This window comes from Seriola dumerili, unplaced genomic scaffold (genome assembly GCF_002260705.1).
Source record: "Seriola dumerili isolate Sdu_G_001 unplaced genomic scaffold, Sdu_1.0 BDQW01000331.1, whole genome shotgun sequence".
Lineage (NCBI taxonomy): Eukaryota > Metazoa > Chordata > Actinopteri > Carangiformes > Carangidae > Seriola > Seriola dumerili.
The window spans coordinates 12,500,846-12,527,420 of NW_019174586.1; the positions used below are offsets into that span (position 1 = coordinate 12,500,846).

General features: G+C 40.6%; 1 protein-coding gene across 1 annotated transcript; it reads left to right on the plus strand.

Annotated features, from left to right (window-relative positions):
* Positions 1-4,864: 4,864 nt before the first annotated feature.
* On the plus strand, positions 4,865-25,649 carry sparc (secreted protein acidic and cysteine rich). The gene is made up of 10 exons (XM_022760346.1): positions 4,865-4,952; positions 14,407-14,472; positions 15,083-15,136; positions 17,225-17,312; positions 19,504-19,625; positions 19,995-20,115; positions 21,970-22,103; positions 23,449-23,597; positions 24,030-24,178; positions 24,870-25,649. Exons 2-10 carry the CDS (start codon positions 14,416-14,418, stop codon positions 24,896-24,898), a joined length of 903 nt encoding a protein of 300 aa, XP_022616067.1. The 5' UTR covers positions 4,865-4,952; positions 14,407-14,415; the 3' UTR covers positions 24,899-25,649.
* Positions 25,650-26,575: the final 926 nt, after the last annotated feature.

Consider the following 26,575-nt stretch of genomic DNA (forward strand, 5'->3'; position numbering starts at 1 on the left):
TTATGAAGCAGTTTATGTTTTGGCTCATAACTTTGAGGTGTGCAGACTGATTTTCTTCCTGGATTCCTTTGATAAAGATAAACTTTTTTTAACCTGTCCTCTCACAAATTCCATACAAATCTTCACAAGTCAAAGTAAAAGGCCCCTTACGTCTTTTTGATTGTAATGTGTCTCTTTATGGCCGTTTTGTGTCTAAGATTCAATTTCCAAACTTGGCACACTAGTGTTGGCATTATTGTCCATAATAATTTTGAATCTTTTATTTTCTATTTTCCAATAACTGGTTACCAGATTCTCATCAGATTCACATCAAGTTCAACTGAACCTTAAGAAACGTCATCTTCAGCCAGATGAAACACTTGATGTACCCAGGTGAAATGACTCTCCTGCTGCTTCAGCCTTCAGTACCTTCTGTCTGGCCCACAGATTAAATACCTCCCACCCCTGGTAACCAATGAGAGACTTTTCTCTACCTGTTATGTAACTTTTTTCAAATCTTTATTCTTGTTGTTTGACTCTGAAGAAGTTACAGTACACATCAAAACATTGTCATCGTTTGCACTTAATCATTAAACTGCTGAAGTTCTGAAGTGGCCCATTGAACTAACTGAATGTCTTAAGGATGTCACACATGAAACTTAATTACATAAAACATATAATATAAAAAATATGATAAAATCCACTTTATAGACTCACATAAACAACCCATAAAATACAGTGTACAGTATTTGACAGCTGGAGAGAATCCAGCCGTCATCGTTAAAACACACATCAGCTGGAAAACTCATCGTAGCAGCTGATTCATTGTGATCAATAAACAGTTCACTGCTGCAGCCAATCAGTTTTCTAAGTGGCTCTAGATCTAGATGAAAAAAATCAGCCATGGAAAAATTTCAGCCCGGAAACTGCGCTTTCTAGTTTTGCCCATTTGAGGCCAAATACTTTCTAATTTTTGTTCTCTACAGGATCATTTTTCCTTTTTCTTTCTTCTCTTGTTTTGAGTGTATTACGTGGCGCTGAGATGTGTGTGTGACTTCAGGGGCTTTCACAGTGTGTTATAGTGTTGCTATAAACCTGAACTGTCTGTAAGCGTGTGGTGTCATCACAGTGATCGTGTGGTCTGTCATATTTCAACGTGGCTCAACCTGCAGAAGAATAATTCAGCAGCAAATGAAAAAAAAAAAGTATAATTGCAGCTCTTCACTTCATCACCTCTGTAAAAGATGTAAACTCAAATACAGAGCGACAACTGCCACGTTTACAGAGAGAGAGAGAGAGAGAGAGAGGGTGGGTGAGTGGGTGGGTGAGAGAGAGAGAGGAGGGGAGAGGGGTGAGGAAGAAAAAAAAAGGTGTGAGAAGGAAGGGGAGAAATAAAAGGAGGAGAGAGGGAGGCTGGGTGAAGGAGAGAATAAATGATGTAGGAGGAGGAAAGAGAGAGAGTCTCACGGTTTAATGACCTCACCTCCTCCCCCCTCTCCTGCTCTCCATCCTCGGCTGGACTGTGGCTTCCAGGCAGAATGGAAAACGCCACGTTGCATAGCAGCTTTTTTTCCCCCCTCCTCCCTCCCTCTCTCCCTCCCTCCCTCCCTTCTTCTCAACCAGCTGTTCTTCACATCAGCTCTGCACTGTGGGAACAGACAGGAGCAATCTACCCCACCCACCCCTCAAAAGAAAAAAAAAAACAAAACAAAAAGACCAAACCCAGAGTGAGGAGCGTAAGGAATGGATTTGGAGCTCTGTTGCTTCTGCCTGTCAGCAGACGGCAGGTGTGTTGAGAAGTGGATCATGAATCTGGGCTGTGATGAAGTAAATGTTTTCCCCAGACGACTGAATGTTTTCATTGAATTAAAGTCTCACAGGAAAATCAGGAGCCTCAGAGCTGCAACATGTGGATGTGTAATGACATGAAAATGCAAGACTTTATTCAACATCCCCAGGGAAAATGCACTCACAGAGGAACACCACACTAACACTGGGAGGAACTACCAAGTGTTAGTCTGGCGTTCCTAATAAAATGGCCTCTTTGCTCTCAAACAGCCTCAGTTATTCATGAATTGGATTTGACAAGATGTTGGAAACGTTCCTTTGAGATTCTGCTCTATGTTGACACGACTGCATCCCATTCATGCTGCCAATCTCCTGTTCTACTACATCCCAAAGGTGTTCTACTCGATTGAGGTCTGGAGACTGGAGAGGCCGTGTTCATGAAACCAGCTGGAGATGACTTTTTGCTCTGTGACATGGAGCATTACCCTGCTGGAAGGAGTCACTAGAAGATGGTGAACTGTGGCCATAAACGTGATTGGTGTTAAAGACCCAAAATGTTACAGCAAAACGTTTCCAACATCATCACACCACCACCAGAAACCTGGATTGTAGACATGAGGCAGGTTGAGTCTATGGATTCTGAATCCAGATTCTGCTGTTGTAGTCCATCCACCTCAAGGTCGGACATGTTCTTTCGGAGGTGCAGACAGAGCTCTGGAGATCTGGAGACTATCCTGTGAGAAAATCCCAGGAGATCAGCTGTTTCAGAAAAACTGCTGCTAAGACATCTGGCCATAACGATTTGACCCTTGTTGATATCACTCAGGTCTTTTGCACCCAAATCCAACACACTTAGTATGAAGACCAATATTTACCATCTAATATCTTTATCTGTGAGTGATCATAATGTTTTGGATCATAAAACTGTAAACAATAGTAAAGAGCAGGGGCGTGCGTCAGTATTTGCACAGTTAAAGTTAAAAATAGACATCAATTAGCACAATACCGAAGTGGAAGTGATATCTCTCCTTACATCTGATCTCAGATCAGCTTCTGTCCCATAAAGGATCTATAAATTACTGCCCTCTTGTGGTGGCAGCAGGGTTTTGTCTCTAACTACCAGCTATCGTTTCTGACATTTCGGTGGGCGTGGCCGCGGCCATGTTCCATTGACAAAGGTGTCGAGCAGAAAGGACATCAACTTTCTTTTGGGTGTTTTGCGCATGCGTGTTGAGGATAATCCTATGATTGTTAACGGGCAAGTAGCTATAGCAACAGTGTGCTTGTCAAACTGTCCTTCACTCAGCTTCTACCGTTCTGAAATCAGTTATGATTTATACGCATGCGCAGACGTGTGTGGAAATTAAACATGCCCATGAAGCCCTAAGTGGCGGCAACAGCAAGTAAAGGAGCTGATTACACTGATTTATCGTCTCGGTGTGAGATTTGCAGTAAGTTTGAGACAGAATATCGTAACACAAATAACAGGAATAGTTTCAGGAATCGTTTCAGGAATAGCTCAGTACGTACGTCGTGTACGTAGCGGGCGAGAGAGCGAGAGCGAGCCGAGTGTTAGCTAGTTAGCGAGTTAGCTAGCAGTTAGCAGTGTAGCCCTGAACGTACAGTGTGTTGTATGCCCACTTCAGGCTGTTTGTGCTACAACTACAGCTACAGCTCTTCAAGACTGAAGTTCCTGCGCACTTATTGTGAGTAACCTGTTAAAACAGCCATTGTGTTTTTGAACAGAGTATAAAACAAACACCCCTCCTCCCCTTCTGTTTCCCTCGCTTTTTTCCTACTTTTCTCTTGCAACATACAACCAAATACATACAACACTGCCTACATTTCATATTTAATACCATATAAAGTTAAGTTATATTTTTATAAAGTCAAATCAAGTTTATTTATTAATGATTAAGTTTAATTATAAGTATATCATTAGATTTAAAAAGATGACCTAATACTTAATTCATGGAACCAATCTCAGTGTTACCATATCTCAAATTAAGATCAAATGGTTTGCAGATTTATTCATAAAGGCTTCACCTTTCAAAGTGTATTTTGTTTACTCCAAGCCCATACAAAGGGTCATATTTTTAACCCAGATCAGTATTTGTCATAGCATTTTTCCTTCACATGAGCAATAAGAACTTCCCAGAAAAATACTTAAAAAGGAGGGAAAAGTTAACACAAGGCCCCTCTACTCATCTATGTCTATTAAGTGTCCAGTGGTAAACATGACCAAAGACATAGGTATTAGTGAGTCAGTGGGTTTTGTGAGTGAATATGTGGAGCATGTGTTCACTCCGCTGAAGGAATTGTCCTTAACAAGACACTGAACCCCTCCAGCTCCATGGTGGCTGTCCTGTATCTGAGCGTGACCTCTGACCTCTCTGAGGGGGGGTGCAGAGGGGTGTAACAGAGGGTGTGTCACAGGGTCAAGATGGTGAACATCAAAGACATTTCCCTTGAAATAGACACAAGTAAATGTCTCTGCTATGAGTGTTTTACATGAGGCTAATTCACAGCCTAATGTAGCATCAACTTTTTTTTTCTTTTATTGCTTCATGTTATTGTTGTCCTTGTTGTCCCAATGGTTTAGCTGAGTAAACATAACAATAAATGCCTTAATCATGCTTTAGTTGTCATATGATGACAAAATCCTGCTGTTGTGTTTCATACAGACAGAATTTATTTTATGTTTTGGATTACTTAGGTTTTCACATCAGGACCAGATATTTAAACAAAAAAACAAACAGATGCAGACAGCAGTGCATGCAGTTCTGTACATGTAACACTGGTCATCTGCATACGTGGTACATATGTGGTGCATTTTTTAAAATGCTACGACACTTTTATCTGCAGCTCCACGCATCTACAAACAACCAGTGAGGAGTTTCTGAGAAGAGGTTTTTCCCAAACGGCAACTTCCAGTCCAGACCTCGGATGCCAGTGGGAGCACAGTTAACATTAAGCCCCGCCTACCAGGGCAGGAAGAGAGAGGGAGGGAGAGTGTAATGGGAGGTTTGGATAGAGGGGAGGAGGAGGAGGAGGGGGGTCCTGCGTCCTAACTGGGACGTCCCACTGGAAATGTCTTCTTTGTGAACTGTTGAGGCCGTTAGATCGTCCTGGGCCCCGCACACAGCTGACTTCTCTCCTGGTATCCCTGCTCTACAAAGCTGAAGGTAAGAGGTCTCACTCTGCACCAACTCTCCTGACTCCTGTTTGTCATTTATCATGTGACACTGGTTTTGGTTTAAAAAGTGTACGTGCTCTGCAGAGGAGGTTTAAGACTTAATATTTGACTTTCTCTGACTGCAAGATTTAGTCTGCGGAGGATATAGAGAGGAGAGAAGAACGAAACATGGCAAGTGTTAAAGTGTAATCCTGCTTTAAAACCAAACTTTAAAGTTTACCTAAACTTTTGCTGAAGTTAAATTTGAGTGCAGAATTCTTCCTAAAACTTACTTAAATTTGTTTATATGTTGCATTAAATCAAACAATATCTACAGGTTTTTTTTCTGACCAAAATCTTATCAGTTTTTTATCAAAACTCAGCCCAGTATTGACAAATGATTCTTGATAACCTGCAACAGATATACGAGCAACTGCCTACAAGGTCACTCTGTGTGTTTACCACTCCTTAAACTTTCTTGTAAATTTACTTCTAAAAAATGACACCTGGTGTTAAAGACAGCAATTGTGTCCTGAAACCTCAGTAAACAATCTCCTCTGTCATTACTGCAAACAGCTGCAAGGAAAATCACTCCCTGCAGGTAAACAGGCACTTATTATTATAGAACTGATTCTCTGTGGAGGTATTGTGTGCCACATCGGCAATAGAAGGAGGAGGAGGAGGAGGAGGAGGAGGAGGAGGGGGGGAGGGGGGAGGTGGACTGTGAGTTAAGGCTAGGGGGGAGGAGGGGGATGTAGACACACACGTTAATAATACTTTTAATTAAGTTATTTTGTATAGTCTCAGCCTAATGGTAGATTATCTCCTGTCAAAAGTGTTTTATGAAACCATTAATCCACTGGCACAGTTTAGTCTGGATACAGAAGGTGCAGCTGTCTCTTTGTTTTTGTTTAATTCCCATTTTCGAAAATGGACCTCTGCAGAGTTTTCTGTGTGGAAAAGAAAGAAAGAAAGAAAGAAAGAAAGAAAGGAGAGAAGAGAGGGGAAGAGGAGGAAGAGCAGGGGTGGCTGGGATTCCAACAAAGCCTGATAGATAGAGCAATGGGAGTGTTTCGCTGTTGCTCCGTCTCCCTCCCTCAATCCTCTCCATGACTCCCCCTCTCTCTGATTACTCCTGTGTAAAGGAATGCTGGTTGCCATGGCAATCGGCTGCCAGCTGTTTGAAAATGCTCTGCGAGTTAGTTCAGATGCCTTCAAGTGTCGGGGCGTCACTCATGTTCACCCACAAGGAGAGAAAAGTGCAGAAAGAGGCTGAAATTGTTGGTTTGGTCTTGACCACTTAGTTTACACTGAGAGACGTCTTACTGCTGTGACAGGCAGTGACATTGTTCACAGTAGTGTTTGTCCACATTTGCAGTAAGTTTGAGGAAGACCCTTTCCTCTTTCAGTGTGCACAAATCCAGCTCCACAAAGCAATAATTTTTCCAGTTTGGTCTGCACAGACCTCAGACCGGATTGATCCTCAGTAATGCTCATGTAGCTGAATAGGAGAGAAACTCTCTGAGAAAACACTCAAACCAGAAGAGTAAAAGCTTTTAAAGCAGAAGATTGATGCCCACGTGTTGAAAATAACAGTTATCTGATATGACTGTGGTAGTTTGGCTCCAGAAAGTGCAACAACCTGACACTTTCTAAACCTGGTATGGTCATTTCTTCCAAGAAGCCTTACTTGATTGATTGATTGATTGAATTGAATTGAAAAATACACTGAGTGCTGAATTTAAAGTACCCCTCTACTAGTGTTCGTTCACTTGGATGTTTGAACTTCTCTGTGCAGAGTTTGATACTTCACTTACCCAAATGTGATGAGGAAACCTGAAATCTGCAGTGCATACACACTGAGGTTGGACTTACCTGTGAAAGAGGACACATCTTTTGTGCTTTTGAAATAGAAAATATTTCCATACTCACAGATTCTGGGTTTTTTAATCAGGGAGAAGGAGAAGATGTGGGGAAAAAAACATGTCTTATATGTCTGGAAGGGATCTCTAACTTTATGAACCCTGCACCTTCACATTGATAGGAGTTGTTTTAGATATTATGGAGTCTTTGGAAACTGTTGGATGTCCACCGGTGTTTTAAGTTGTTTTTCCTTAGATTTTCTTCTTGCAAGTTGTTTGTGGTTGATCAGAGGCATCACAATACCATCAGGTTCTTTCGATTTTCAAAAGAAATCCTTGTTTTCTGTGTTGGTCACACCTGTCGAGGATTTCCTCTGGAGACAATATGTGTCTGCATTAGTATGAGCGAGGTAGAGACAGAGCGTCTCTGGCTGCCTAATTGTTGAGGTGGCAGGTCTGAACCAAAAAGGGAGGAGGAGGAGTAAGGGAGGAGGAGGGGAGGTGGTGGTGGTGGTTTTGGAGCTGAGGATGCTGGGAAATATCAGGCCAGCTTGGCAACGTCTAGAAAAGCTCTAATCCCCCGACAGGAAGGAAGGATTGTGCTGCTGTCAGGGTTCAACGTGGAGAAGAAAAACCTGGAGTTTAGTGTTAGCAAAGAGACAGAGAGAAAGACAGGAAGACAGATAGAAAGAGGCAATGGAAGAAGGAGGGAGGAAACAGCAGGATAAAGAGCTGACAGGGCGCAGACAGTAGAGGAATAAAAACAAAGAAACGAGAAATGTCAAGAGATGGAGAAATTAAAGAAGAGAAGACAGGAAAAAGGAGAAAAAAGACAAGGACAGAAAAAAACATGGACAGAAAAATGTTCACTCCCTGATTGATTAACTGATTTAGACCAAAGATGCAACCTGTCACAGGCTTTTATTTTGTCTCTTGATACTTCCTGTCTGTCAAGCAGTGTAGGCGGGACCCTGGCGCTCATTTTCCGTCTTTCAAGACTCGTGCTAACTCAGCACTTCATCCTCTAATTAGCTGACAAATAGTTTTAGCCAACGTCAAAAAATTTGCTGGTTCCAGATTCTCAGATGTGAGAATTTGCTGCTTATATGGTAGTGAACGGAATATCTTGATATCTGATCATGTCTCGGTTTTTACAGACAAAATTATTGATTGATTAATTGAGAAAACCTACATTTAAAAAATGTTTCTTTAATGCATCTTCCAGTGAAGCTTGAACCTTTTTTAAACCACTAGGCTTTAAAATAATCACCATAGTGACAAAATTATCAAAGTGATGAGACCTGTTGCCATAGTGACCACATAAAGTCTACACCTCCTGGCCTCTCACAGTGTACATTCAAAAGAGAGAGCGAGACAGGTCAGTGGAGATGACGAAAGCACTTTTTGCACATTTGCACCAAATCTGGTAAACATCTGAAAACAAAGATTTGGGTTGTTGAACTTTTATTTCTTCAGAGAGGCAGAGAAAGTTTGATCGAAGTGAACAAATGCAGCTCTGTGTTTTTATCAGTTATAACAATAATACAAAAAGCCACAAAAATAGGGGCAAGTGAGGATAAAAGCAAAGTGCAATCAAAGACAGAGCAGTGGACCTGAGGAGAAACTCAGGTTACACAGATCCTGACTGTTTCTCTCTCCTCCACTCTCCTCGTCTTGTTTGTGCTCTTTGTGCTCTGAGTTTCCTGACTGATTGGGATGACTGACTGTTGCTCTCTGAAAACTGCTCTTTGTCTAGGCAGGGATTTCCCCCCCTGGACCCTGGAGAGAAACTGGATTTGTCAGGTGTCTTATTGCCAGTTGAAGAGAAGGAGGAATAGCTTTGATAGAACAGACTTGATATTCAAAGCTTGTAGAATTCACCTCATATATAGTAGAGTAAGAGTTTGTAATTAATACCAGTATAGTTTCTTTGTTTTGGTCACCACATTTTATTTTGAACAGAGGCTCTGACATAGTTTTGTCAGGGTCCACAGTCAATTTAAAGAATAACACCGGTGTTATTTTAATCTTTTTACTCGGAAAACCAAAGATTATTTTGTCCGAAAACTTTTCTAACAACTTGAGAGAGCTGTGTATTTTCATTTCAATCACTTTATCTCTCCATGACACATTAAAAGTCTTCCAGTGGTTCAGGAGCATCACGCTGCGTTCATGTCAGAGCGACCGTAATTACCAGTTTTAGCGTTGTGAATGGCGATCACGTCAACATCTAACTCATAATTATAACTGGGAAACTGGGAAACTCAACTTTTTCTGAATGACGACAGTGTTATATTGTCAATGCACAATAATTTTAGCCCTCACACAAACAACTGCCAACATTACTGTCCAGAGATGTGAACTGAAGAAAGATATAAACATGGGAATTACCATCTCATCTGGAGTGAACACTGCAATTACCAGGCTAAGACGATGCTGAAGAAGACACAAAGAAGTAGAACTTCCTACCTTTTCTATCAGCTTTTATTTATTTAAACTGACCACTGGGACCATTAAATTACAGCCTGTCACTGTTTTTGGCTTAATAACTGACCACAGAGGGTTTAGAAAGGCTTTACTGCCAGACTCAGATCTCTTGAGGGTTTCTAACACCTGTTTGACCTTTTGACTTGTTTAGTCCTAAAAAAAAATCGGCCCATCATAAAGATGAAGTGGTGGAAGCCACAGAAGAAAACCCTCCCTCCTCATCTTCCTCTCCTTTCCACATCTAGAGGGAAGGTTTTTGAGAATACTTAAATTTAGCTCCTATTTTCCAGTAGCTGACACTTCTGTGAGGATACAGGGTCTCTGAGAATAACTCCATCTTCTTATGTTTATTTTTCTTGACTTGTTGGAAATTCTTTCCTTGTATCTGTAATGGAGAAGGGAGGCAGCACTAGAAACGATGGACAGAGGTTTTACTTGAATAAATTTGTGGTATTTGTGCTCATTTCCAAATCAAAATAGATAGATTGTCTCTCGATCGACCAGTCGTTGCAGCTCTAATTTCATCAGCTTGGATCTCCCTCCACATGAATATTTCCATGTCCGTAGAGCTGAGCACAGACAGAGGAAATCACTGTTCATTCTCTGAGCCTTGTCTCAATATTTGCCTCTTCACAGTCCTTTGCATGCCAGTGTTGTTTGTCTGCCCTGTTTGCTGGCACACACACTGCTGCAGGTTGTTTTTCCAGGCCTCCTAGTCCGCCTGTTATGTCACCGAGGAGAGGAAGAAAGAATTCCTCTAAAATCTGTCCCCTGTCGGAAAAAAGAGACAGACAGAAGCAGAGCGAGGCAGAAAACGAGTGATATGTGAGAGAAAGTGATGGAGATATCTGTATTAGCAGAAGTTCCAGTCCAGGTTGTTTTCCTCCATAGCGAGTTTACACTTGCTTACCTAACTAACCTCCCAAATTAAATACATTTGAGGGGAGAAAGGCGTCCTTTATGAGCCTGAAGTTTCCCTTTTAGCCTCGGCCCTGTTTGATTATGAGAGCAGCTTTCCAAATAAAATAATTTGTGTTGCTGTTGCGTCAGTCCGTCCGGCCTCCTCCTTCCCGCCGAATGACTCTCTGACCAAACAGGAATACGTTAAAGCGGACATACGACGAGAACGCCGTGTCCCTCCAAATCAAACACCGACCCCACGTTTTTTTGGAGATGAGACCGGAGGTTTTTATTTTCCTCTCTTTGCGATTGCATTTAGCTCTCGCTCTCAAGTCAGACACTCTACTTAAACATGTGTCAGATGTTCTTTTTATGAAATTTCCCGTCAGCAGAACACCCCACCTTTTTTTTTTTATTTAGCTCAGCTTTTTCAAAGGTACAGAGAAGTTTCCTTGTGTACAGGTTATTTGGAGACGTCACCGTGTGCGACCTCTGCCAGAGTCTCTGTATTTTTCCACATCCAAGTCTGCGTATGACTCCTCAGACCTTCACAAACAGTGGTCACCATTGTAAAAGTCCTGCCTTCAGTCTGCATGAAGCATTGAAGGTTCCCTTTGACAGGTGGAACAGAACAATGCAACGATATTCATGTTGCTGTGTAGTTTTATGCCCCAGATTTATTCGGTCTTGCATACAGGCACTTCATAGGCAGTTAAGTAGTCTGGGACTCCTTTCAGTCTCAGTCTCATGTTTATTCTAACATCTACAGTACTGACACCCACATCTACCAGAGACATCAAAACAGGGGTGCAGATCTGAGATATAACGTGTTGTTGAGACTGATAGAGATCCTTGAGAAAACTGATCTACAGTCCCACAGAGATTGTTTAGGTTACAGTTTACAGCGAGTGTAGTGTGCACTTGATATTTTGCAACACAACATTCATAGAGTCTCTCTTGCATAAATGTTCTCTGTGCCTTAATAACCTAATGAATAAAGTCAGGTTTCTATGGTATGCTTTAGTGTTGCAAACTGCAAGTGCCTTGACAAACTTCTCTTTTAATTATCAGATTTATACATGAAAATAAATAACATGGTTTATAATATATCCTTATCTCCAAAGTATACAAATAGCATTAATTCACTTTACACTGTTTTAAAGGCACTAGCATCACATAAATCCTTGGAACCTTGGAAGTAAACAGAGCAAAGACAATGCATACCTGCCCAAGAAAAGTCTTAAATTAAAGGAGGAAGTGCAACACACACAGTTTATAAAATAAAATAGTTGCTATACTTTCCGTTTCAACACTGAACCATCACTTTTTGAAGGTGTCTGAATTTCATGTGAAACTATATTTATGCCCATGAAAATATATTAAAAACATTAAAAAGAAATAAAAAAACTTCAATGAAAAATAGAAAATATAACACCAGAACTTGTACCCTTCAGTATAAAAGTCTCTGCTTAATTCACATAGAATTTCATAGGGATTTAAAAAGCTCAGTACAATTTAGCGCATCAACATCAAACTAATACATTTATTTTTCTACTCTATGTGGATCCTGACACCATAATACAGTATGTGGCTTTGACAAAAGAGATACTCGCTGATCTCACCATAACAAGTTAAAATTACAATTAAACTGTGTGACACAAATATAAAAAGGATCTTGTTTCTGGTTTAGGAAGTCTTTCTCTGAACGGTGACAAATGTTGGATGGATGCATGACTAATTCTGAAAATTCTTCAACTGCTAACATATGAATCCCGGCAAATATAACCACCGCGGTTGAAGAAGTACCATCACAGGGGGACATGGCTCTCCAGTCACGTTCTGAGTTTTTTTATCTGATGGTAAAACTTGTACAAACTTGCTCCCGGGAAAGAAAGAACGCTACATCTCAAACAAGAGAACTAACGCAAATGTCAAACACTGACAACAGAAGAACAAATGCGCTTACAGTCAAACAATAAATTTGTTTTTGTCGTCCAGATGACAGAATGTTTTTATGTTGCTCGAGGGTTTGTCAAACAACGCATGTTAACACCCTCCACTTCTCTTTGACTATATGCAAACTTTACCCTTTTCCCTGCATGTGTCCAAACATGTCGCTCTATTCAGACGCGACATGTCAAGAGGCGCTCCTGTGTTTTTCAGGACACCCGGCAACCAGCCTCCCCACAAAATGTCAAGTTCAGTTCCCCCAGAGCCAAGACATTTACCTCCAATCCCTCCGTGTCTGATTTGATAATTGCTGCACATGTTGAAAGAAATTTACAGAGTTAAATGTTCCTTGAGCAGATCGGATCGTTCCATTTCATTCATCTGTTGTTGGTTTAAACCTGTTGCCCTCTTATCCGAGGTGCAGGAATTCAAACTATGCACAGCTCTGTTTTGTAAATCTCACTATCCCCTGCTGATCTCCTGCAGCATATTGTTCAAACTGTGTCAGCTCACTTCAGCCTTATTGCCCTGCATGAAGCATTTCCTTCACAGCAGAGTAAATAATCTCGTCTTTTTGATATCCAGCCAAAAAAAATGCAAACAAAAATTTAAAGAGTAAGAACTTTTATCTTTACAGTCGGCCGCCGCAGACACTTAAACTTACCCCTATATGCCATACGTCTTTTGATGTCGACGGGGATAGAGATTGTTTTCGGGATGTTTGGGTGAAACAGCTGACATCATGGAGGTGGGGAGGGAGATAACTAATTCAAAAAGACGGACGAAGACCAAGCAATGTCACGCTCCATCACCAAACAAAGAAACCCTTATTTAGCTCTTCAGATGAGACATGATGAAGGAAGAGAAGCAGTTTTATGTCGAGTCCCCGACAATGGATGCTCAGACAGTGAGAAGGAGAGGCGCGGGAGAGAGATAGACAGACAGATAGCATGGCCCATGGCAAGCCTGCTCTCATGGCAGCCACGAAGAAACAGGAAATGACTTCATTTTTATACGAAAGAGCTGATTATTTTCATGTTTAAAATGGCCCACAAGTCTTGGTCTTATCAAAAATGATTGTTTATATTATTAAGCAACGATCAACAAATAAACTGTTCACTGCTTTAATTATGATGTATCTGACGAACAAATAAAAATACAGTGATTTAGGTTTAGATGGAGTTACTATAAGTGGTGTGAGAATGTGTTGCTCACATGGAAAAGTTAATGTGACCTTGCTCATATTACCATAAGTATCAGATAGTATAGTGTATAGTGTAGGTGGCCCCAGTGGTATTTGAACGTCTAACTGAGGCTGTGTAAATGACCTGCCCACACCCATTCATCTGCACAAAATCACACATCAGGGTTGTATTCCTCCACATTTCTCATGGTTTACAAATGTAAATATGTGTTTAGCAATTTACAGAAGCAGCCGAGCAGAGAGTAATTCTCCTGGTGGGAATATGAGGAGTGAAAATATGCCGCCTCAGGTCATGGAAAAAATGTAGCGTGTAAAGTGTGTGCATGAAGACAGGAGCTGTTTACACGCTCGATTCCCTCCAAACGGCAGAAAGATACGCTGACCCGGCTCGTCACAGTCCTGTGTCTGAGGCCTAATGTAGTGCGATCGGCTACTTGTTGTGTTGGCTCCGATTTATGCTGCGGAATGAGAGAAAATCCCTTTCAGCTGGTGAGATGATGTTCTGGGAGAGTCTTTTCAAACAGCCACGGACAATTTCAGCCCGTCGCTCCAGTAAACAAAGCAGACACTGAGGGTTTTTGTTTGGGAAGCTGGACAGCTTCCATCAGTCGGCGCAGAGAGAGAGAGCTGTGTTACATGTTGCTTCCAGATGCTCCTGTTGTATCCAGGTCGACTGCAGGGCTTCATCTTATCAAATCCTATTTCTGATTCTCATCTTTTATATTTGAGTTAGAGGAGAACGGTCTCAGTTTGTTTTTCACTTATTTTAAATTGGCTTTCAGCATTTGTTAACGTAAGCTCAGGGTTATTATGACTGAATGAAGGCATCCAAACTACTGCTGTACTATACTGGTATACCACTAATCCTGAGAGGAAGAAGAAGAGTTGCAAAGATAAAAGACGTTGAACCAGAAAAAACATGCTTGATTAAGTTTATAGTTGCACCTTTGTACCAGTTTGTTGACATATGCATTATAGATAATGGGTTTAAGTTTCATTTTCAAGGAAAATCTAAATAAAGGAAACGTTGGTTCACCTGTCCTCCTTGTTTGTCTCCACAGACTTTGAAGATGAGGGTGTGGATCGTCTTCCTCCTGTGCCTGGCTGGCCACGCCATGGCTGCTCCTGTAAGTTATACTGTGTGTGTGTGTGTGTGTGTGTGTTTGTGTGTGTGTTTGTTTGTGTGTGTGTGTGTGTGTGTGTGTGTGTGTGTGTATATGATCTGCTTTGTCTTTATGAGCATGTTCCTTTCTTTGTGCGTGTCTCTTCCTTTCTCCTTTCCCGTGTGATCATCAGTTCACGTGTGAGATGCATGTGTGAGTTATCATGTGTGTCTTTGTGTGTGTGTGTGTGTGTGTGTGTGTGTGCGCATGATAATTGTGTTTTCCTATCCATGTGGAGTTCCTTTGTGTATCTACTTATGAGTGTGTGTGTTCATGTTGCAAGTTTGTGAGGATGTTTGTTTTCCTAAATCCAATTGCCCCCTTGAGAGTACGCTGTGGCTGTGTGTGTGTGTGTGTGTGTGTGTGTGTGTGTGTGTGTGCTATTGGGTGGGTGCACATGTGTGTGAGATCATCTGCTCCTTACTTCCTTTACTCAAGTGTTCATGTGCAAGAGCGATAATAGTTTAACGTGTGTGTGTGTGTGTGTGTGTGTGTGTGTGTGTGTGTGTGTGTGTGTGTGTGTGTGTGTGTGTGTGTGTGTGTGTGTGTGTGTGTGTGTGTGTTTGTTTCTCAGACTGAGGAGGAGCTCATCGTGGAAGAGCCAGTAACTGAGGAGCCAGTGGTTGAGGTCAGTCCAGATGTTCATCCTGGTTCACACACACTGGTTTTCTTCAAAAGTCCTGAAAAAGCCAGACAAACCACTAAAAAATAAAAAACAAAACAGGTTCCCTTTAAGGCCCATTTAGTGGCTATTTCTAGAGATTTCTATCAAGCTACATGATCTTCATCAGCAGGCTGAATTTGACCTGTTGACCCTCTTTCCATTTTCTCTCTTTTAAAGATTTCTCATCCGACAAACACAAATATGAAAATCATATTTTCATATTATGCTACTGAGGCTGGTTAGAGCAGATTCACCAGCTGTTTATTTTATTCTTCTGTTTCTCTTCCAATGTGGTGACTTTATCTTTTGTCAGGTTGTTTTTCTTTCTGATTTCTATCCAGAACATTTTGTGGTCGGTCTCCAGGATCAGAATCCACACAATCTTTACAGGATTAAAAGGATGATTCCAGTTTATTACAGCTCTGGTCTTATTTTATAGTATTATTCATCATTTCTGTCAGTGATAATGACATTGAACTCACCACGTTAACTGCAAGCTGTCAGGAAACACAAGCAGTCGGATAATCACACAGATTTAAAACAAATCCCAGTTTATTTGAGAATGAAAAAGAAGGCGAAAGGTAAACGTGTTTGTTGTAAACCTCCCTGTTCAGCTGTAGTTTACTGTAGTTGTGTGCAGAGTCTTCCTTTGCAATCAGGGATCATTACCAACAAATCAGCTGCTCCCTTATGTGGTTTGGTCGTCTTCCTGCTCGTGTTTCTGTTTCCCTTTCAGACTTTGTAGCAATGCCATCGATCACTTCACAAGTTATAATCACAGATAGAAACGATTTCCAAGACCCAACCTGTAATAAACTGAAAATATCCTTTAAACTCTCCATAGTTTAAATCAGGTTCCTCTGGTTTTTTTGAGCCAAAATACTTGCTCTGGTCTGAGTTTGATTTGGCTGCAGCGTTGAGCCACGCAGCTGCTTGGAGAGATGATCTGATCTGTGATGGAGCTTTGGGGGTTTCGACGCTGCAGCCAAGGAAGTCCAGTGGTATTTGTTCACGTGACTGGCGGTGGTGGCGGTGGCGGTGACTTCTCATGTGAACGCAGACAGCTGGACAACTCAAACTGCACAAACTTCAACTTGTGGTTCCAAACTTTTTTTTTTTAACTTGTGGATTCTTAAAAGAAAGTGATGCCCACTGACAAAACGTGACAAGAAGCTACGGAGGCTTAAAGTTTGTCGTTCCAAACTTATCTACATAACATTACATTATGGCAGAGTGGGATGCCCCGGGTGAATAAATTACAGCATAAAACATTAAACATTTAAAGGGGATGATGTTCTGTTTTGCAGCTGCCTCTGAAGTTCCATGTTCAGTTTGTTCCACCAGAGTTTAATCTGTTAACGGTGGAAATCCCAGATCTGGATTACAACCAAAATTTAATCAAGTCTATTCACCAGATTCCTCTGAAATCCATTAGTTACATCTGAGGCTTTTGACTAAATCTTTCCAACAAACACAGGCATGAAAACATGAAATCCTTCCAGCTCCCTCTATGATTTTACCTTATATGGAGAAATAAAAATAATAATTACAAATCATTTTTTTTAACAGGGAACAGTGTCCCTCCTTAACCTCATTATAAACAATACTAAACTACAGGAATATCCTGGTGTCCTGGACCAGGACCAATTAGTTTTCATGTGAATGTTTTTTTTTTTTTTTTTTTTTTATCGTTTCCTGCTCCAGAGGTCCAGCGGGACCAGAGATCCCACAGCTGTTAATTTTAGCTGCCAGTCCGTCAGGAATCCATTACGTTCCTCATGGCCTCACCACATGTGGACCCAGCTGCTTGTTATTGTTGGATATTATGGTCTTGCTGCTCAGGGAGGAACCGTCTTTAGTGGTGACGTTTCAACAAGGAAAACCAGGGGTATTTAAGCGGTTTGGTTTTCAGTGGACGTCGTGCAGAAATAGACTGTTGCAGGGGAAATCATCTGCTCAGAGAAACTATATTGGATCAGAAAAGTCTGTGTTTTCTCTCCTCGTAGCTTGTAGCCGCTCACAGTCTGACCTCTGACCTCTCATGTTCCCCAGGAGACTGAAGTGGGGGCCAACCCAGTGCAGATTGAGGTCGGAGACTTTGACGAGGCCATCGAGGTTGTCGAAGATGAGGTTGCTGAGAGTAAGTTCCAAAACAAAAACTTTTTGTTTTTGTCCTTTAGGATGATGATGCATTGACTTACATTAATCTGGAGACTTAACCAGAAGCACTACGAGCCAAAGACCAGGTCTGACCTGAACCTGAACCACAAGTCGAGGCTTAAGCCCAACATTTAATGGTTTACCTTGAACTTTGTCCCCAAACGAGTCATAAGTCTCCACAATGTGACTGTGAGAACAAAGAACATTTCATTTGTATTATTAATCAGTGATACTGATTATGTTTATCATATTTGTTTCGTTAGTTACATCTGCTGCTTTTATGTTTTGGTGAAATCAAGACAAACTTTTACTCTCTTCTATTTATTGCCTTAAAGCACAACTAATACACACTGCACAAACACAATTACACACACACACTTTCTGCTAGAAAAATATTGTGTTTACTTTATGCAACTTACATGCACATATGCAATGATGTAACATGTTTTTAACAGGAATAAAGAAACTCAAACTAAATAAATTCAGTCACGTTTCATGGAAAAAGACAAAAACAAAAGTCTGACATTTTGTTTTTTGGTTCCTTTAAGCTTCACATGAAAGTAAAAGAAGCTTCAGTGAAGAAATAAAAGATGAAACCTTTAAAAGTTTGTACTTTGAACTGTAAAGGTGTGAGCATCACTTTTATTTCCGATATATAGTGAAGTAAAAGTTGTCATTGAAGTGGTCAGTGAAGTAAATGTGTGTGTATTGTATGGACACACACATACTGTAAGACACACAATCATAGATTTACAGGTACCTGACCTCACATGAAGGAGCTGAACGTGGCTCCAGAGATAAAAATGCATCATGTTTATTGCTCTACACTCCGACCTCCTGTCACACACACGGTGACGACATGTGATTTACATTTAGCTGCGTCTCATCCTTGCCCCCCCCCCTCTCCTGGCTGCAGTGTTTGAGCCATGAGGTGCTGCAGAGTTGCGTGAAGCCTCAGACTGGCAAACCAAACACCCATAATGACAGACTGGCTCATTCTGTGAGGAGACGGCTGTAATTACATGTTCCCCTCCTGCTTTAAGAGGCAGCTCAGCCCAGAGACTCACCACCGACAGGAAAACACTCAGACTGTACAAACTGTACAGACTGGACGAGACATTTTGTTCTGCCTGTGCTTAGCTCATTTACTGCAGTAAAAAGTGTTTATGATACAATAGAACAAACTCTACTTACTTCAAGTCAAAGTCCTGCATTCAAATTAACAAGTAAAGAAGAAGAAGAACAGCATCTGTCAGAGTGTTAAACTAATCCATCAGGAAAAAAATCCACCAGAGTGAAGAGAGAGTGAAATAATAAAATAATAGAAACCCCCAAAATTGAAAATTCAAGAGGAAGGATGGATGACAGAGGGAAGGAAGCACAGAAAGGAAAGATAAAAAGAAGAAAAAAAGACGAGACCTGTGATATTTCATGAGATTACCTAAACTGCAGCTGTCAGATTGTAGGTATTAGTCTCTGATGCTTATGCTTCAAATGAAAAAGTAAATAAACAAATGGATAAACGGGAATAAAATAGAAAGTGTCTCGAAGCTCAAAAGTGTATTTAAGTCAGTGGAAAGTAAGTAACCGGAAAAAAAATACATCTTTGTGTCTAATTTCAAAAAACAAATTTGGTGCAAAGGGTACAAATATTTGTTGCTGAGTCTATAATCAGACACAAATATTGTCTGAAGCTCTTTTCTCTTTCATATGAAAAGCCATAGATTTGCTGTTGCTGTGTTATTTGTTGTCAGGGGATGAAAAGAAAAACTAATATTGAAGTTTTTGTTTTGTGGTCAGACGTGTCTGTGCAGCTTTCAGTAGAATATAATGCACCACTACAGTCGCAGTGACTGCTTCTGTCTGAGTCTTTGGTTTGTGTTAATATCTGCATTTTTCCATGACCTCTGCAGTTTCTCCTGAGGCAGGGTTTTCAGGAGAGTAATTTTCTCTTTAAGTGAACAGAGGCTAAATTCAAGCACAAAACTCTCTGATGACAGTTTTCTTGTTTACTCAGTCATTTCATCATTTTGACTGTTATATAAAAGATTTCATATGGCCAAAAAAAAAAAATTGCTGAGGTAAAGGAGTGGAAAGTATTTGAGTCTGGACTGGGTCAGTGTTTAATTCACTGAGGAATGGACTGTAACTCTGCCTGTGTGTTTTCACAGATCCCTGCCTGAACCACCACTGCAAGAAGGGCAAAGTGTGCGAGGTCGATGACAGCAACACCCCCATGTGTGTCTGCCAGGACCCCTCCACCTGCATCGCTGCCGAGGCAGAGTTCGAGCATGTGAGTTCAGAAACAACAGGCCTGACGTCTCCTTCGACTTGTATCGAAACTGCAAATTCCTATTTATGTTGTAGAAGTAAACACATCACCAAAAACTGGTCCAGCTTGTGTGTTTGTAAACTTGAAATATCCAAAACCACAAAACTGTTTTTTAAGAAATTTGGCAGAAAGTTAATCGTGTAGAATATAAAGCATAAAAAAGTGGTTAGATTGTGTAAAGTTGTTAGTTCGTTAGCAGTTTCATTATTTCAGGGGCTTAATACTAAACATACATGTTCGTTAATCATCACAGCAGTGCGGCCACCCATGAAATGTTATCACAAAGAACATGATAGATGAATATTTATCCGTCTCTTTCTTCGTCCTCAGGTTTGCGGCACCGACAACAAGACCTACGACACCTCTTGCCACTTCTTTGCCACCAAGTGCACCCTGGAGGGAACCAAGAAGGGCCACAAGCTGCACCTCGACTACATCGGACCCTGCAAATGTGAGTTCTCACGCTCTGTTTCTGACATGCTGGCTGTTAGTCTTCAGCTCCAGCTCCAAACGTTTTCAGCTACTCATGTAAACAGAGTGCTTCCTAAAACTGTTACCGCTCCATTTCTGGTTCCACTGGCCTCGACTCAACACTCACATATTTTAGATGGTATCAGAAGCAGGTTTATAGTGCAGCTCTGTACAGCATTTAAGGTGAGAGTCTTATGAAAGTCATAACTCCTCAACTAGTTTAGGTGAATTTGAAGAAGATGCATGGTTTTGGTGGAGGACAGACTGTGAGGACATATTGATTCTAAGCGACTGTGGTGGGAATTGAAGCTCAAACCTTTTAGCTGACGTTCCTGTAGACGTGCAGGTTTGTTTGATATGTAATAAGGATTAGAGATGATGAACACCTCGGTTAGGATTTACCGTGGGCATTAATGGAGACTGTGCTGAGTCATGGAGTAAATGTCTCTCTGGAGAGAGTGTTGTCTCCACCCAGGACACACCCGTCTCAGCGGAGCCAGATGTTAATGTCTCTTTAATGAAATGAGGTGGAAAAATACAAATACCCCCTCTGAGAATCTGAAATTCCACTTGTGTTGTGTGTTAGTTCTGGTGTGAAGGTGGAAATAACTGAACTGAAAACTGCAGCAGCTTTAGATCAGAACAGACACTTGAGCTGTAAAAGGAAAAAACGAACCACCGACAACTTTAACAAATAATAACGTTTAAAAACAACTAAAAACAGTGAAAAATGGAGGATTGCTGAAGAGCATCTCACAAGAACAGATCAGAATAAGTTTAAAAAAACTATTTTGACCAAACTCCATCACTAAATGTTAATCAGTTAATCCAGCAGGATGGAAGAGTGTGGATTAGACAGGATGAGATTTCTCAGAGGAAAGTAAAAGATGTGCATCTCTCAGTTTGTTTGCATCATTTCCTCCAGATTAAAATGGAAATATGATGGAAAGCCAATAACTGAGCTGATCTAATCAATCCAGCTGGAATGTTATCTCTTTATCTTTAGCTGCAGTTGGTGAATCTTGTTGTTTTTCTGTTTTCCTCTTCTGCATTATGTTTTGACATCGTGTGGTTTCTCTGGTTTATCTGTTTCTGCCCATGAGGGATCTGATGTATCTTAAAGTTCCTGAGTGTTTTGCTCCGACTTATCTGGACGATAAGCTGAGGAGCTGATCTGAGCTCAGCTCTCAGTGTCCTGTTAGTGCTCAGTGTGATTGATGGGCGGCTCCGGCTGCAGCCCAGCGGCGGGAGGATCCGTCCAGACACGCAGAGCTGCATTTCTTCCACTGTTCAAACTGAACATGACACACACTCAGCGTGAGGAGAAGAGTCAGGCCTGGAGGGTTCAAATGGAGATCAAGGTGCTGTTCAGTGCAATAAAACATAACAGGATGCAGGTTGTGGCTGTGGATATTTGAGGATGAGATGATAGGAACATTTAGATGCAGATGATTTTTGGTGTTAATTATTGATCTGGCTTGAAAGCTGCTTTGATTTTGCACTGATCTGAACTGATCTAATTTCCTTAAAGGATAGAAACAATTAAGCTTTTACAGAAAAAAATAATTTCAGCTGCTGTGTTAAAGTGAAGTGTCATTAGATTCCTTCTTAAATAAGCTGCTGGTTTTGACTTGATTAGAGCTTCATTCGGTTCATTTTCAGAGCACACCACCATTAAATTACCAATCACACATGAAATAACTGTAGTGAATCAAAATGGCTGCTTCTCTGCAGAGTCTCATGAGGGCTGCTTGAATGTATTTCCCAGTGTGTGTTTACAGTATCGTGATGAATTAAAGTGAACGTGGTGTCTTGGTGTTCTCTCTCCCCGCAGTCATCGAGCCCTGCATGGACAACGAGCTGAACGAGTTCCCCCTGCGTATGAGGGACTGGCTGAAGAACGTCCTGGTGACTCTGTACGAGCGCGACGAGGACAACAACCTGCTGACCGAGAAGCAGAAGCTCAGGGTCAGTCAGCAGAGACGCATTCATACAAACGGATTGTTGATGGTTTCACCGGCGTTAATGTGTCAGGAACCCCGGAACAAACACATTTCAGATTCTCAGACAAGAACGTAGAAAATATCAAGTAACAAAAACATGAGTCACTCAATAGAAATGAGGTTATTTCCAAAAAAAAAGTGCAGGATTTCTTCCTCACTCACTGATTAGAGAGCTGCTCAACAGCATTGAGCTCAGTGCTGCCACCTGTGGTCAGACGCTAGATACTGTATCTACAGTAAATAGACGCATTAATACTGTTGCAGCTTTGTGGCTGTAATGTAGCTATAATGATACACAGCACTGCTTTTATCTCACATGGAAGCAAAACAGCAATGATTTAATTTCAGAATCTGAACTTTCCATTGTGGTGGTAACATAAAATGTTTTATGTCCTCATGGTTCAGCATTTTAAAAGACACCTCACCTCTTTATTGTGATGTATCTCCTGCTGTAACAGGATGTCATGGGACATGACAAAGGGAGAGACCCGTCATAAATTTGAAGTTGTGTAAAAGGCACATTTCTTCAAATTTTCTTGTTAACAAGCAGTGAAATAATTTTATAATATGGAACAGTTAATTCCCCTCAACATTTATCCATTTAGCACAAACTTATAAAGTAAAAACGTATTGTGCTTTAATTAAAGCTGTGAAAAGGAACCAGTGGTCAACAGGTTTTCACAGGATAAGTTATATTGACAGAACGTAATGTATATTTACATTAAGTACAGACACTTTACACACAGGAGAATGTAACAGGATGAGATTTTGTTTGGTTCTTAAGAGAAATAACATGTAAATGTCGCACATATTATTATAAACAGTGAAGTAAAGTTTGTTCACTGGTTCTCCAGGAACACAGTGTCTTATTGAACTTGTTTAGAGAATAACATCGTATCCAAACTGTTTGAGAATGTAACTCATTCACACTGAGGAAATGTTTATACCAGTTAAATACACCTAAATACCAAAGGGAAGTTATGAAGCCACTTAACTGCTATTTATACAACAACTCCACACCCACCAGAGTGGACTGACCTTTTCTAGAATATTAAGAACAGCTGGAAAACAGTCAGTTACTAAAAAGAAAATTCGCCTTTAGGCTGATTAAATGCAGCCAAGATTTGACAGCAGAGCTTGTGGACAGGAACCTTTCCAGAGTTCAGAGGTTATTTCTGAGGGCTGATTGGATTATTAAATTTTAAACCCTATTTTGTACTTTAACTCCAAACAGAGCAAGAAGCAGATTATTTGTCATGAGCTGTTGGAAGCTGCTGCGTACCTGAACCGTGTCTGTCCGATGTTTCTAGGTGAAGAAGATCTACGAGAACGAGAAGAGGCTGCAGGCCGGTGAGCACTCTCTGGACCTGCTGGCTCACGACTTCGAGAAGAACTACAACATGTACATCTTCCCCGTCCACTGGCAGTTCGGACAGCTCGACCAGCACCCCGTCGACGGGTACGTGTACAGGGGGGAAAAAAACGAGGAGAGGATGATATGAAAAACATTACAGACGTCATCTTTCATGGTATAAAGGATGGAGGAAAATTCCGGCTGCATCCTGACGTGGCAGCGTCGGCACACGTTAGATGTGGTAAACTAGATTATTTGTGGTGCTGAGGCAGCGTTTGAGCTCCTGGCAGAATGAGAGCTGATTGGTTTTCTCTGATCTCACACCACAAACTGATGGATCCAACAGTTCAGCTGCTGTTCACTTACTTATGCTAAAATCTGATGATGTGGCTCTAGACCCAATGGAAGAGTAACACTGACAGACACAATGTGAAGTTTTGTAAACAGAAACACACTGTACAGACTTTGTACAGACATATACAACAAGTGTTCTTCGTGTCTGCTGCCCTTGTTTTACACTTGTGTGTTTACCACCAGATACCTGACCCACACAGAGCTGGCCCCTCTGCGTGCCCCTCTCATTCCCATGGAGCATTGCACCACCCGCTTCTTCGAGCAGTGCGATGCTGACAGCGACAACTACATCGCCCTGGAGGAGTGGGCCACCTGCTTCGGCATCAAGGAGCGTGAGTATCAACTGTGCAGACGCAAACGATCAATAAATCAGTTTACTCATAAATATGTTTATAAATGTCAGTACACTATTCTGCATATTTTTATCTGCTGGAGAGAAGCTTGAGATCAGTTGCTGAAAATGAACGAGAGCCGCAACTCAAATTGTTTTTTATTATTGATTATTGTGTTAATGTTGATGTTTTTTAACTAAACAATTATTTATTTTGTCACTACGGTCTTGAAAATATCAGTTAAAACTCCTTTGGCCTAGCTTAAGTGAGACAAATGTTTTATTTTAGTTTATTTATAATTTTTTTAAAGACTTTTTAAATATCGGATCTGATCATTTCCAACTCCATAATTCTCATCTTGAACTTGATGAAAACATTACATATGTTTTTGTACATGCTAAATAATCCCTTACATAAATGCTTGAATAAAGAGAATTTTATTTCGTATTAATTTTTAATTCAAATTAGACTTGACTGTATCAGACAAGGTGACATGTGATTCATCTTTTCTGCATCATTTCAAAAAGTGCAAATTACTGACCATCATCCCTTCTGCACCTGTTTTTAGTTTTTGTATTTCTTTGTTAAACTTTCTTCCACCAACTGATTCATTTGTAGAATATTTTCTATATTTTTACTGATCATTTTATCAATATGTATTGATGGATGTTTTGTATCTTTGTGTTTGCAGAGGATGTCGACAAAGACCTCATCATCTAAGCTCCTCTGACCAGCAGCAGTATGACAACTCCTAGTCGCTACTAACGGGACAAGGTGCTGATCGCTAAGTTAAAAAAAAAAAAAATCACAGTAACGGTGCTAATTGCAAATTATTTTTTATTTTGTTTTTGGTTTTTTTTTGGTTTTTTTAATAATGACCTTTCCTACCTATACCACTAAAAAAAAAAGATTACAAAAGAGAAATGTGCACAGTCTGTACTAACATCATGTGTTCTCTTGTTTGTTGAACAAAACACCCAGTAAAGAAAACTAAAGACCTCTGATGTAAATGTATGTTGTTGACAATATTATATAGATGCTATGATTTGTTCAGGGCTTTAATTGGAGATCAATTTGAAACATTATCTTGAGGAGACAAAACTGTAAAGTCAAAAATAAAGTTTCTAAATAAATGCTCCCTCTGCTTGCTTTCTACAAAACAACTATTTAGTTTTTGCACTCTTTTGGTGGTGGGCTCATCTTTTTTTGTCATTTTGTGTATTTTCGTTTTTTGATCTTTTGACTACTGCTATAAGAGTTGTTCATTTTTATTTTCCAATGCAGATTCCGTGTCCCGGACAAGGACACGCGTGTACTGATATTTTAAAGCAATAAAGAGGATATATTGTTTGGACGTTTAACTGAGGGGAAAATCTCGCAGGCTGAGAGTTTTTCTCACGATTAACATGTTTCTACTGACACTGAGAGCACGACCAAACTCTTTCCATGAATAAAAGACTATGAAAAGATCTGGAAATCTCTGCATGCATTCATATCTGCGTTTCTTTCTCCTCTGCTGAGGAATTTATATTGAGAGGATCTAAAAAGGGATCAGACCCACTCCATTAGTCACAAGTTTGTTTATGAGGAAGATTCGACCACGTTTCACTCATGAGAAAGAATCTAGTGTCAGCTTCTTGTAATATAAGACATCTATGGATGAGACGCTTATCCCCACATCCTTAGAGTCACTTTTCATGTATTATGTGTGTCTGAATGCTGCCTTTGTGCAGCAGTAATGCTGTTAAGACTTTCCCTCGTGAGTCTAGTTTTACATGTTTCTAAAACTGCCTTTTCTCCTGCAGCACATGTTCTCTTTCCTCTCTCTTCTCTCTCAGCCATGATCCATGTATAGATACTGAGATTTGGTAGTAACAATATTTATTCCATCCTATCAGAAGAGGAATCACCTCTGTTTATGGAAGCACCTTGTGGTTGTGTTTGTCAGCGGTACAAACAAACCTGAAGTGAAAAAGCAACACATCATTTTGAGATGCTGCAAAAAAAAATGTGTATGTTGGAGCTCAGGTAATACAGCAAACTTTGGGCTCGTTGCAAATGCAGAATTGATGAAGCTAAAACTATTTTTAAAGGGAGCTATTTGTAAGTTTAGTTATTGCTACATAGCTAACATTAGCATTAGCAGCTGTTTACTCGCCAGTCTAGCAGAAATGTTGCATGTTCAGTATCAAACATGATTCCTTTACACACCAGGAGCTGCCCCCCCCCCCTCTCTTGTTTTGCTTCTATTTCTATCACTTCTTTTCTTGTAGCTACTGAAGTTAGCATGCTAACCAGCTAGCCCCAGCCTGGTCCAACTGTCTTGCTACTTTCCAATACTGCGTCACTTTCGTATCTAATCCGCCATGAACAAGTAGCTGCTCAAACGACGTATTA

Excerpts from the sequence above, each read along its gene's own strand:
- sparc (XM_022760346.1), top strand. The coding sequence starts at position 14,416 with ATGAGGGTGTGGATCGTCTTCCTCCTGTGCCTGGCTGGCCACGCCATG. Across the intron at positions 15,137-17,224 it reads CTGAGGAGCCAGTGGTTGAG|GAGACTGAAGTGGGGGCCAA; the intron begins GTCAGTCCAGAT and ends CATGTTCCCCAG. Across the intron at positions 17,313-19,503 it reads CGAAGATGAGGTTGCTGAGA|ATCCCTGCCTGAACCACCAC; the intron begins GTAAGTTCCAAA and ends GTGTTTTCACAG.